The following is a 13,857-nucleotide window of genomic DNA, read 5'->3' as shown; positions in this document are numbered from 1 at the left end:
ACGTACATGCAGGTACCGTGTCGGAACGTTTGCTCCGTCAGATTAGGAAATGTCGACGATTCGTGTTTATGTGTATGCGCATGATATCATCTATGTACATGTCCTCAATAACAAAATTGAAAATAGTAGTATCGAATCCATCCATACATACACGTACGCATAGGTATACACACCGAGCTTTGTTCAACGCCGTCATGAAATGTTGACTGCTCAAACGGCCCTGAGCAATACGAAGCTCATCGGGAAAGAGTAAAACACGGAATAGCATCCCAAACAAGAAGTGAGGGACCTCAAATGGCTGAATGCAAATCTGAATATCTTTCTTTTGCTTCTTTTTTTTTTTTCATTTCTATCTCTTCTTTATGTTTTTAAGTTACAAATTACACCCTAAGAAAAAATGGCACTACCTACAACTGCCACTGGCCGCTACTGCTACCGCTACACAATGAATTACAAAGCTACCAAAGAAAAACGAACCAAAACCTGTACACAAGAATTCAAAGGGGGCGGGGTCCGCGCAGCTCGATAATGTGTGTTTTGAGGATCTTGTTCTCTGACCAACTCCCGCTCATTAAATCACCGGCAGTCCTCCGCAGACTAGACCCAGAAGCCGTTCCAAGATTGAAGGCTTGAGTTGAGTGAGCGATTCATTAGTGGCTTCCAAGAGCCGATGGTGGGGAAGTCGCAGAAGAGTTTCTCACGGATCCCACATGGCCTCAAACACGGAGGTTCTGTTCTTCAGCCAGTGCAGAGTTTCTCACTGATCCCACATGGCCTGAAACACGGAGGTTCTGTTCTTCAGCCAGTGCACCATCTCCCTGTCTAATGGACAATTCTTCAAGACGGAGTCGAGCATCGGGCTCCCGAACACCTTCGGGCTGGTTTTGAATGACCATATACGGTCCTTGGGCCACGGTCTCTGGGGCTGCTTCTCCTGCAGATAGCAAAACAAATAGATAAATAACACCATCTTTCAGAACTCACTTCTTGTATATACCGAGCATGTCAGAACAAAATCCAAAAGGGTGAATCTTATACTCACCATTTGGGCCAGCATGAACCTCACAGTCTCTGGTCCATAAACACGTTGCCGGGATGGCTTCTGGAGCTTGGCATAAAAGGACCCTACATCAGGTAACGACAGACAACCTCTGCCCATCCTGAATAGGGTGCTGTCAGGTTCGCTATTGGTCTGAAGGTGCCAAAAAATAAGCTGCCCTAAACAGTAGTTCTCTCCATAGGTCTTGCAATAGTCGTGACCTCCCGCTCCCAGCTTGTCACTATATTTCGGGCCCAGATCGAGTGGGCTGATGAAAACAGGAGGGGAAGTGAACGTTTTATATTCCTGCATACGAACACCACAAGTAACTTTTAGAAATGCGAATCTCGTCATAAGTTTAAAAATCATTTATTCCATCAGATTTTGAGGCTCACTCGTATTTTGAAGAAGCTCTTCGTGTGGGCATAAATGTGGATCAAGTCAGCAGCAGCATCGTGGCGACATTTCTGTGTGCATGGTAGATCACGAATCTCATCCCTCAACCTTTAACAAGAAAAAGAAAACGACCACGTCTCATAATCATAAACATAATTACAAATTACTATGATCGTGAAAAATGTGGAGAAAACTGGGGAAAGAGTAAAGTCCCTGACCATAATATCGATGTCTTCAGCACTCTCTGTAGATCATCGGAACCGGATGGATCGTGTTCGTGAATCTTGGACTTGAGCTCATTTAGCGTGCGCCCATCCAAGTGAGGAGCGATGCAGTCGAGGAGTTCCTCCACAAGTGATCCCTCTCCACTCCATAGGAAAGAAACTGCCTCTTCAGGACTAAGCCTCTCCAGTGGTGGTGGAGCCTTCTTTGGGTCATTGAAAACGCATCTCATAACATACCTAACCTGCATCATTCACCAAACAATTCTAGGACATGAGCACCGCACCCAAAGAAAGTACTTCACATGGAGCATGATCCTGCTAGTCATCGTATGAGAGTCAATTCATCATATCGTACTAAAGCTACTACTGATATTTCCATTAACTAGAAAGAGAATTCTACCATAAGAACCTAAAGTGGGATCAGCAATTTAGGAAGTGTCCTGACAGAATAGGCCACACAAGTCAATGAAATGCTCAAGCAAGTCCAGCAAGCGCCAAACTGAAACTTCGTCACTAATGAGATGATCATAAAGAAGCAATGCTGCAGAAACCGAAAAAATAATTCCTTACCTTGTCAAGTGTGATGGCTAGATTTTGAAGCCTCTGGTTGTAGACACCCTCAGCCTGTCCCAAGACAATCAAAGAAGTGAAACCAGGTATCCAGTACACAAATATGTTTGCACTTCGACAGTTTCATCAGTTTGGACTGGCTTACACACGCATGTGTGTACTATATACATATATATAAATAGAATAAAAGGAGAGTAATCATTTACCTGAACCTCTGCATCGCTCTTCTCCAATTCAAGATTGATATCTAGAAAGTATTTTCTCTTCTCCGCCAAATTATGCTTGAGAATCTCTTGAGGAAGCTTTGTTCTTTCAAAGTTTATGAACCTCACCTTCATTAGAAGATATGTCAACAGTCAGATGAAAGCGAAAAGTTCAATGCATTAAACTAGAAATGTCAGCAGTCAGATGAACACTTCAATGCGTTTAACTAGAAAATTATATATGAAAGAGGGAAGTAGATGCATACAAGGCGAGCAGAGTATGCCACAAGCCAATCAGGCAATCCACCAAGCAAACAACTACCAAGTCCGGCCCTCCCCAAATCATAGTAGTCCTCTTCAGAGACAGTATTCGTTTCACAGGCCTCAACCATCAATTGGTATCTATCTAAAATTCCATGCCACTCCTTAAGAACCTGTTGAAAAATGTTCTCCAGTCAGCAGAATATCTTGAATGCAATAGAAAAAGAGACACACTCAAGTGCTGATATGGAAGTTCCTTTTAGGCTATTCAATTGGAAGCAGGACGAACAATAAATTCTGGAAAATAAGTTTCCAGATCAGTTGTCCAATCTTGTCATACAGAGATGGAACAGGGGAGATGCAGGAGGAAAATAATTAAAAGATTGTACAGAGAATGTACCTTCTGGAAAGCTCCTTCCCCAGTCAAATTCAGATAACTACCCCGGCAGATTTGACTTCCGCATAAACATACAGAAGCTTCATATTCTTCCTTACTCTGCAAGTAAATAGATTCCAGAATGAAGACACACACATACACACAGAGATATGAAAGACAATTCCAGGGTGAACAAACATACCTCGGTCACTGAATTGTAGTCGAAGGTTATCTCCTCACCGAATTGAATTTTACGCACAGAATATATTCCAATCTGGTACTGACCATCAACCGCAGTGACTCTGCATTGAAAATATTACAAGTCAGATATCACCTAGCCCCAATTTTAAGGTAAGATATCATCTAATGCGATCTACTGTGGATTCAAATTAAAATATTTATGATATTGGATAAAGTAGCATACTTCGCTTCACAATTAGGTCTACAGGAGTGACAAATTCGACTTGCATAGTTCGCCTTGTGCATCGCATCAACAACAACTAAGTCATAGCCATCAGCATCACCCTGAGGAAGCATGCATCAAATGAGACTTGGTAAAACAACAATAAGAAACACTTTTCCACTAGCATGAAAGAAGATTGATAAGACTAAACACCTTTGGCCTCTCGAGGTATATGTTGTAGAACTCCGGTGCTGGATCTTTACTGTTCTTCTGCAGAGATCTGATCCCATCTTGCTTCTCAAACCATCTCCATGTAGGATAGACCTGCAATAATATAAAGCATTTCAGCATATAAATTCAATGCCAGCTTATTCCGGAAAACTGCAGCTCATAGAAAAGCACCCCGTGGGTCACCGAAGCATGTGAAACGTTTTCGAATTTTACATGGCTAGGGCAGAATGTCAGAATGAAATGAGCACACATTAACTTGATAAAAATATTTGCAAGAAATAAAGGTCCGATAAAGACTAAATCCACTGAAACACAAATATGAAGCAGCAGGCCATGACCTAATATTGGACTTAAAGGAAAATATAGCTTTGAACCAGCAAGAACAACTACTGCTTTAAATATTTCTCCATGCTAATTACACTGAGCTTCCTATGTAAATCTCAACAAAACAAAATTCGAAATTCACAACCCACATATTCAAAGGAAAGGTCATAAGGTAAATTCAGCAACAACATATAAACATGCATCATACCTCTCCAAGAAACTCCACTATGAAGTCCTCGTCTCCAAAGCCCCCTTCTTTATTACAGACAACTCCAAGTCCCTGGGAGTTTAAACGATGGAAAAACATGTCAGCCAAGTAGTTAAAAGAACAAGTCAATAACTGAAAAGGACAACCATAAACAAAGACCTCGTGATTAAGCTTATGAGAAGGCAAAATCAATACTACGCATATTACCTTTCTGTATGCGACATATTTGTCTTCACGACGGCCATCTATGGCCCTCAAGAGACCCTGGCACATTCTAACTGTACGTATATCATGGTCCTCATCAGCAATTCTTTCAACTTCTTCAATAACAGGCTGTAAAGGATACATCATTGGAGTATTTCCCGTGCCTGTGAAATGCCTGACTTGCTTATTCAGAGTACAAAGAAGCACCTCCTCAATGAACCAATGTTTGTCTGATAATGACCAATCCAACTCCTCAGGCATAGAATCGAGTACGAGATTGTGTGTATAGGGATCAATTCCATAAACCTCCTGTTCTATTACCTCAAACCCCAGCTGCTTTCTGGGTTTATAGTCCTTGACTTCAGGAAGTTCCATGTCCAACTCCTCAGTTCCATTTTTCATAGCATCAAGCTTTTCAGCATAATCCTCGGGTAAAGCGACCTGCATTTTACTCTTGACATTTCCCTCATCTGCCACAATGAGGTACTGATCTATTACTTCATACTTTCTAGTGACAGGAGGAACGAGGCTTGCTTTTGTCATTCGAGCTCCCCATTCACGATCATCACCCAAGGAATCTAAACCTCCATCTTCTTCAAGGAAGCCATCTCTTCTGGACTCCCCAGTTCGACTTTCTACCTTCGATCCCAAGTCACTTTCTGTTTCTGAAGCAGTAGATTCACCCTCAGATCGAGTAGTTCCAGAAGAGAAATCAAATTCATCAGATGTTTCACTTTCTGAATCGGCTGATCTTCTATTCAACTTGGATAAGCGCCTTCTAATTTCCCGATCAGAAGCATACTCTCCATCAAAGACACCATTTAGAGAAGAACCATTGCTTCTATATGTGTATCTCCTCTCATTCTCAACTTTATGGAGTTTCTTCTTGTACTTTGAGGAAGCAGAAGACCCGGCAGATGAGTCATCTCTCCATGACTTGATCATCTCATCTTTCTGGAAGGAAGATTTTGAGCTGTCTTCCAAACTCGATGCAAGTTGGATGAATAATGTTATAATGCGATTCATATCTCCAGCGTCACCTCGATTCTTTGCTCTACATTCAACCATAGACATCATGAATAGATGTAGAGAAATGGATTGTGAACTCTACAAAGGGCAACCCCAATAACGCAAAATAGGAAGTCTATATAAACCGTAAAATTCCATCTTAAAAAATTAATAATACAACATATTTTTTTAAAACCTATAAAAACTGTGCCACCATGAGCAATTGAAGGCAAAGCCTAGAAACCAACCTGATTGCACGTAATACTAACAATGCTAGATGATATTTGGTAGTCATGGCATTGACAATTGGAAATTCATGGCTTTCATGATCCAGGAGGAGGTGATTGGTTGGGGTGGGGGTTTGAGTGTTGGAAGGGGAAGGGAGGAATTAAGTTTCCCATTAAAAAAATGACTTCACCTTTTTTTTTTTTTTGGGTTTTCCCCAGTGAGAGGATGAGTTCAACTTACTTTATGGCGTCCCTACACATTCGACTGATGTCTTCCTTGATAGAGCTGATTCCTCGACGAATGTAATAGCCGCTATTGATTCTGTCCTCTATATCAGCAACCTGAAAAAGAAAAGACCCGTGAGGAGTCTCATCAATGTCTCAATAATATAATAATAATAATAATAACTTATCAGAAAAAAGTGTCTCAATAATATGAATGCTCAAAACAAGAGGAGTACAATACCTTTGGCACGAAAAACTCAAATGTATTTTCTTTCATGATCTCCTTCAAACTTGCAACAAGAAATTCCTCCATCCTCTTATATCCCTTTTCAGACTTTTTAGCATCCCATCGCCTCACTCGAGCATCCCTAGATATAATGGACAAGGCTTTCCTAGCACCAAACACTTTTGAGCGTTTGTAGAAGCCACGACGGAACGACTGGCCAGCTGAGTCTCGCCGATCCACACTGGCAAAATAATCCTTCAATTCACTGAAATCATCCACATCACCAACCATGCTGTTGCTTACAGAGTTTGAAGAACTTTTCTCAGTTAATTGTTTAAGGCTCTTTATTTTGGAATTCATATTCCTACGGCTCCTGACCCAGTTCACATTAGAATATGTAAGGGTCAATTCAGCAAACTGACTGCAACCTCTAATGTCAATGAAAGATAAACAGGGACAGGAACAGAGAATATCTTCAAGTGCATCTGAACTAATGTTGGAGCAGCCTGTCAGTATCATAGAGTTTATTTTTGCTTTGTTGAAACCATCCTGCCAAGAAGAGAGCGCTATTAAAATTTGACTTGGGAGGAAGTGATAAGCAGCGTCGAGAAACTACAACGAAACATACCATGATACTCCTAAGTACAGAGTCAGTACATCTAGGACCAAGAGAAGACACATCAACCCGCCGAGCAACATTCCAATAAAACCTGGTTGCAGTTCTCCAGTGCTGACAAGTTGAAGATGCAAAAACAAGGGACCTGATATCTGATCTCAGAAAATGAAAAACTCGTGCCAGGACATGACTTTCTAGTAAACCCCATGACCCTGTAATTTCGTCACAAAACGCGCTTTCCTTTGGGCTAAAAGTAGCATCATGACATAAATCTTCAAAAGAGGGCTCATCCCTTTGAATTGTTTGCATGACCCCTTCCATTTCACTGTCCTCATCGCTTTCCTCAACCGAAAGTCGAGCTCGTTTGCTAGCATGGAGATAAGCATCTGCAATTTCCCACGCAGAAAAAAGGGGTCAAGAAGGCACATTCTCATTTAGAAAGAAAAAGGACCAATTAATGCATAAGCCACATCTTGTAACTCCAATCAATCGGTATAAAAGATCCTTGAACTTAACCCAAAGCAACAAGCAGTGCAAATTTCTAATAGTGGAGAATAATCATTTCGAGAAAAATTCTGCCGCTTCCACTGAAGAATTGATAAAAAAGAAAGATTGTAACATCAAGGTAGGTAACCTAGGTTCAGAAATGTAATACAGATACATGCAAAAAGAACTCCTCTATGACCTTGAGACAACTTTATATTCTCCTTAAGAAGGATCAATGGTATCCTTTTCTGAGCACACAAGAAAGGGAGTGGGATAGGAGTCTGGAAATGAAAATGCTCACCTGATTTCCGATAGATGTGTTTCTCAGTATCCTTCTTTGGCTGTTTCGCATTAATCCATGGATCTAAGACCTCATTAATTGCAGCAGCAAATTCCCGGCTCTTATAAGATCTCATCACCAACTCATGTAACTTCCCCCGCATATAGCCAATAAATTGTGGATGCATGTTGTGGAAAGAACCAAGGCTATGGTTCTGTTCAAAAGAGCTGCTGTGTAATTGTGGAGGAGGAGGTCCAGAAGAACTGCTAGAGGACAAATTGCTGTCTGGATGAAACTTGGCATTGGCTTTAGAAGTTTCATTACCAGATGTAACTGGAACCCAGAGCTTATCAAATTTCCGAAATACACTGCTGCTCTTCTGAATAGAACCTTGGTCAACAAGAGACTGTAATTCTGAAAATGATGCGGGCCCTCGTTCACGTCCAGTGCCATCAAGGTAGTACCAATCACCCAAATGCAACTGCAAGTCATGAACGGTGCATAAACGGTCCTTTGGGGTGTTAATAGCTGGCATAGTCTTTCTCGAACTCCGCATGTGGTGTTCATCAACAGTTCTTGATCGAGAATCACCCTCAACAGAACACCTCTTCAATTCACTGTTTGACTGTGTGCGAGCAGATCTTGAAGAGTACCTATCCTTTCCACGGGTTCTGCTACGAGACTCAGAAAAAAAGGAACCTTGATCCTTGACCACGCATGCATTTATCCTAACAACTGATAACATGGTGCCTCTCACTCCCCTTGGGACAACAGGCTTAATTTGAGATCTGCCAGTTCCTTCACTATCACTCTTCTCCTCTGGCCAAGAAAATGCCCATGAGGGCAGATCAAGCCGTCTGTTATGAGAAGGATAATAGAGCTCATCCTTTTGGAGCCACCGAGGATCCTCAAACCCAGATTTTGGCATTTGACATAATGGGAAACCGTCATTGAGAATAAGTTTCCTTCTTGACAATCTATCATGGGCTGTTTCCTCGTTCCTCTTCCAATCCCCACCTTTGCAAGACCATTGACCAGGAAACCAGCTGCCCGAATCACAGACTGCAAAAGAAAAGTCCTGATCAGGGACTGTAATTTCCCTCGATTCAGTAAATGCGATGCCAGGATAGCTTGGTGTATTGTCTGTTTTCTGGTTACTCAGCTCTCCAATGCAAGCTCGATGCCAAATGAAACCTGTACACACCCAGAAATCGTTACATATTCCGACGAGATAAAGAAACATAAGAAATATTGATAATAGATTGAAGGATGCATGTATAATGCTGAGCGAATATACCTTCAAGACTTCCCCACCTATCCCATTGTTCATGATCAAATGTCATCTGCAAAGCTTCTGCAACAGGAAGATCGGAAACAGTGAAAAATTGACCCCAAAAAAGAAATTAAAAATAAATAAATAAATAACAGTAAGGAAACATGGGTCTGCTAGAAAAGCCCAAGTTTTCCACTTTCTTATCTTGAATACCATGAAAATAAGAAAATAAAAATATATTAAATGACACTTTAAATTTCAGTATATCCCTTGTAAGATTTGACAGGATAGTCTTCGTTTTTATTTTTTCTTCTTTAGAAAATAAATTATTAAAAAATAAACGAAACTTTTTAAACAAAGTGGGGAAAGAAGAAGAAAAAGACTGGAATACTTCTCCCAGTTCACCAAACGCAAATAGATCCTATTAATTGAAGATTCCAGAAAAGGACAAACAGAATCCAGAAACGGGAATCTAGTAATACACAATATTTGGACAGTACCTCCAATAGTTTCAAGTTCATTGCCCGGCACGAGAGTGAAACCCTCCAGCAAAGCTGCAATCCTTTCGTCCATGCAAAACTCCACAGCAGCATCAGAAGTAGTCAGCGCATCCTCAACAGGTTGAGCAGAATCTCCAGTATCGGCCATCGAATTGCCAGGAGCTTCTGGGGGGCTTACCAGCTGAGTTATGCTGTCTGGCACAACGGATGCGAAACTCAGAGTCACCAAAGGAGAAGATGCATTTTCAACGGTCACCCACCTGTCGCTGTCCACATGCTTGATGAAGTGATCGGAACACATAACACCCTCTTCGACGAGTGCTTTGAGCTCACAGAGTCTAGAGGGCCCACATTCTGCACCATTGTAGTCGAAATAAACCCACTTCCCTGCAGTAGAGTCTGCCACCACAGGCACATGGGGTGGTGTGTCACATATATCCATATCCTCCTCCATTGATAGCAGCTCTTCTGGAAGAGCCCCATCAATACGAGGGGACTCCTTGCAACTTGCAGCAGGCGTTTCTATCAGATCATCCTTCCGAGGTTCACTGTTGCCACCTTTCTCAGAAGTAGACGGTGCTTTTACATCTTCCACCGCGATTTTACATTGGGATTCTTTTGAACAAGGAATAGCATCTTTTTCACTCGAACCCAATTGGCTTTGCTTTTCTTCTTCCCCACCTTTGCTCTTGGCCTGAGAATTAAGCTTGTCACCTGTTCCAGCCTTCCGACTAGCATCCCGACTATCGTGGGGCTTACCTCGATCTTGCGGAGACCGCTCCTTACTAGCCTGATTCTGATCCCTCCGGTCATGGTACCTCCCTCGATCTTGTGGGGACCGCTCTGCATGAATAGGACTTTTGATCCTTCGATCTGAGTGATGGCTGCGGTCGTGTGGGGACCGATCGCGGCCATGAGGGGTTCTTTCCCGACCATAAGGAGATCTGTCACGGCCATAGGGAGATCTGTCATGACTGTATGGATTTCTTCTGGCATAGTATGGGGATCTATCCCGAATATAAGGTGACCTATCGCGTCGGATGGGGCTGCGGTCCCGATGATCACTTTGTCTTGGTCGATCACGCGGGGCCCGCTCAGGATAAACTGGGCTGCGGGCGTTCCTGTCATAGACTCCTCGAGAAGATGAAGAAGATTCAGGATGCCGAGAAGGGTATTTGTCAGTTGAGGATACTCTAGAGGAAGAAGAATTTCTATGTGGTCTCTCAGGAGAACGGCGAGAATGGTGGTCAGAATAAATCGAGCGGGTGCCATCATCAGAAAGCCTCCGGCTTTTTGAGCCTGCATTGTCAGCAGCATAATCCCCGAATTGCTTGCGATCATGATCGCGATCACTACCATCCGAATCTCCATCATGAGCACTGTGGCGCTTTAGCCGATTACCCGAGAAATACTCCCTTCTCTGGTTCTTGCCGTTGCTGTGCTCACCCCTGTAAGAACTGTCCTCGTCCACGATTTTGGAGCTGAGCTTCCCACTCCTCTCTGAGCCACTTTCCCACCGGTAGAAATCCTTATTGTGCTGACCCCCTGCACTCCTGCTGAAGTCTTTCCTCCTAGAAATGTCATCACCCAGATACTTTCCCAGTGGAGGGGTACGCTCAAGGTCGTGCCTCCAGCTCCTGTCCTTTCCCAAGTCGTACCTGCTGCGCGACTTAGAGTAAGAGAAGTCATCCCTCGCGAATTCACTCCTGTGCCATCTATCAGGGATGAATTCACCTTTCTCAATCTCATCATTGGAGCCTCTCCATGGCCGGAATTCCCCCTTTTCAAGTTCCCCTCTCCGGCCCTTCTCGGGAGTTATCTCCCCCTTCTCCCGTTCCCTTAATTTACTTGAAGAAGACTCATCCTTTTCCTTCTCCTTCTCTCCTTTTCTCCACCTATCAAGAACAATTCCATCTTTCTCAGTCTCGTTTCTCTGGGACTTATCTGACGTTATCTCCCCATTCTCCACTTCTCTAGTCGGCCACTTCAGGGTGCCCAATTCACCCTCTTCGACCTCATCGTTCTGCTGCTGCGACTTGTCAGTGCAAATTTCACCATTCTCGATTTCTCTATTGTTGCTGCTGTCATTCCTCTGTGCGGCCACCTCGCTCTTCAGTGTCTCTCCTTTCCTAACTGTAACAACTTTCTTCACTACCTTCCTTATCTTCTTCTTCTTCTTCAGCTCGGACTCAGCCAACTTGAGGGGCTTGGAGCTGAACCCATTGTTATTGCTTCCATTGCTGCCTCCACCGCAAAGTGCCTTCTCCGGAGCTGAAAGCCTGTCCATGATACTACTATGCTGCAAAGGCATGCAAGCGACGCCCCCATCGCCCATGGAAATTCGCCTTCTTCCCCAGAATTGCGGAACCCTAATTCTCCCTTGTGCCGGGGCTGTCGATGCTCATGCTGCAATGCGCCTGTCTTCAATCTCTCCCAGTCTCCAGGCCTCCTCGCAGAGCCAAAACCCTAGCTCAAACCAAAACAGAGAGAGAAGTCAATACAATTGCCAATGTAGGGTTTTAAACAAACCCAAAACACGAACCAGGAGCTCGCGCCCAAAAACCTCGATTCGACTGAGCTCCAATAAAGAACCCCCCAGTCCCCCCGGAATTCAACGAATCAAAGAAGAAGCAGACGAGCTAATAGATAAACAGGGCGACAAGCACTCACCGAGAAAATTGGGAGCTCCGGCGACAGATCGGAGGAGAAATCTCGGGAGCTGCGCCTCGAGAAAGGTCACCAAGTGGGAAGCCCACGGGGGAGGGAGATCGAGAGAAGCTGAGGACGGAGGAGCTTCGAAGCGAAATTCAAGGCTTCCGGCGACGGCGAAAATCTTTCCGACGAGCTCTCTCCCTTCTTTCTTCCCTTCTCTGTGTTTCTGCTCTCTCTTTCTCTCTCTCTCTATATATATATATATATATATCCTTTGTGAGTTCGCTCCCGTTTTTGTGTTCTTACGGCCTGAGAGACGAAACATTTTTCTTGTATTTTTTTTTTCCATTCTTTTTTTATTATTTATTATTCATTGTGTCAAGTGAAAGTACGAAAGTACCCCTGGGTGCGGAGACGAGTGGACCTTGGAGCGCGCGAGGAGTGGTGCGACCTTGGGGTTGACCCTTATCAAAGGCTGCTAGAGGAGCAAGTTTGACCCCAATTATATTCTTTCCTTCCCATGCAATCCCTTTTTTTTGGAAAAAAAAAAATTCCAATTGCCTCGCACCGTGTTATGTTCAAGCTATACAAAGATTGTCGAGTCTGATACATGTCATGATGCGTCCAAAGTCATCCGTCACTCTCGATTTTGATACTGATTCGGAGAAGATAGCTTCACTATATGAAATGATATATTTCTAAAATTTATAGTTTCAAGATGAACTTGTATGTACTAAGAAACATTTTCAATAATCAAACACTATTACATATCTGAAAAAAAAGGAAATATCTCTCCATTTACTAGTATAAATTTGATATAAGTAAGAAAAATCTCAAAAGAAAACCATTTTTGATGCATTGCTCAATTTTAGCTCGTCAATCTCAATTCTGGCCTCATTAGAGGGTGGGATAACTTACGAAATCACGCATAATTACACTGCACCAAATGAGTTCTATGGCTACTCTTTTTTTTCCCTGACACAGTCGGCACGAGTAAAATATTCATAAAATTTATCTACACTTTTCTATAGAGTCCCCCTGCTCTTCTTCTTAACGACACAGTTTCTTGCATCGGGAGCTACTTCTTAGTGTAATTCTACCGTAATTCTGGAACGCTTTTGTAAAGAGTAGTGGTAAGTCAATTTGTTTTTTATTTTGTTATGTCAAGAGAAAAATAAATAGTTTCAAAATATTGTCATAATAATTAACTTGCTATATGCCCAAAAAGTAATTAACTAACTCTTATTATTACCGAAAAATATTAAGATAATATTTAAAATTATAATCAATAACTAAAATTTTTTATTATTTCTAATCAGAAAATTTAAGTTTCAAAATGTAAATAATTACAATAAGAAATGATATATTAATATATGAAAGTGAATCCGTGCAACACACATGACAGAAAATTAGTTACGTAAAATCTCTCAAACAAAATTGATTGGCAACATAGCAATTACTAACTTTAATATTAAAGTTGTGCAAGGATGCCGCTTTTAAGTCTTGATTTATCTACGATCAGCTGCACCATTACGTTGTCTTCCAATCTCTTGTTGTTGAAGAGTCTCGAGTTCCTTTTCTTTCAGACATAATAAATATAACCCGTCCACGTAACATTTTGACAATAGTTTCCAGCTTCATTCCTCTCTCGAACTTGCAGCAGCATCAATTCTTCTTGCCAACTCCCCACAGGTCTTGTGACATTAAGTTTACTAGCCACAGCTCCCCTTATCTTCTTGATCCCAGAAAATCCAAAGAACAGATGGTTTCTATGTTCATCATCCAAACTACAGAAGCCACGGAGGACTCCGACAAAACCACCACGTTAATAGTAGGAATGTATAAATACCCGACGAGATCAATTGACATGCAATTCACATAGTCTTTCCTACACCTTCCCTAAAACTTAGATTGTGGGAGGCATG

At 42.3% G+C, this 13,857-nt stretch overlaps 1 protein-coding gene across 1 annotated transcript; it reads right to left on the bottom strand.

Moving 5' to 3' along the window:
• Positions 1-295: 295 nt before the first annotated feature.
• LOC116205598 (histone-lysine N-methyltransferase ATXR3) lies at positions 296-12,189 on the bottom strand. The gene is made up of 20 exons (XM_031538230.1): positions 11,951-12,189; positions 9,281-11,746; positions 8,805-8,861; positions 7,529-8,701; positions 6,754-7,127; positions 6,141-6,674; positions 5,916-6,016; positions 4,443-5,493; positions 4,236-4,307; positions 3,686-3,796; positions 3,494-3,594; positions 3,272-3,371; positions 3,094-3,189; positions 2,699-2,866; positions 2,436-2,561; positions 2,230-2,283; positions 1,654-1,901; positions 1,435-1,543; positions 1,043-1,345; positions 296-934 (listed from the first exon to the last, which is right to left on the bottom strand). Exons 2-20 carry the CDS (start codon positions 11,613-11,615, stop codon positions 758-760), a joined length of 7,290 nt encoding a protein of 2,429 aa, XP_031394090.1. The 5' UTR covers positions 11,616-11,746; positions 11,951-12,189; the 3' UTR covers positions 296-757.
• Positions 12,190-13,857: the final 1,668 nt, after the last annotated feature.

This window comes from Punica granatum, chromosome 4, assembly GCF_007655135.1.
Source record: "Punica granatum isolate Tunisia-2019 chromosome 4, ASM765513v2, whole genome shotgun sequence".
Lineage (NCBI taxonomy): Eukaryota > Viridiplantae > Streptophyta > Magnoliopsida > Myrtales > Lythraceae > Punica > Punica granatum.
This window is presented reverse-complemented; position numbering and strand designations above follow the sequence as displayed.

Bases quoted from the DNA above. Each gene is read 5' to 3' on its own strand.
- LOC116205598 (XM_031538230.1), bottom strand. From the start codon at position 11,615: ATGGGCGATGGGGGCGTCGCTTGCATGCCTTTGCAGCATAGTAGTATC. The intron at 8,862-9,280 runs GTACTGTCCAAA...TTCCTGTTGCAG, and splicing joins TGAACTTGAAACTATTGGAG to AAGCTTTGCAGATGACATTT. The intron at 935-1,042 runs GTGAGTATAAGA...TGCTATCTGCAG, and splicing joins GGTTCATGCTGGCCCAAATG to GAGAAGCAGCCCCAGAGACC.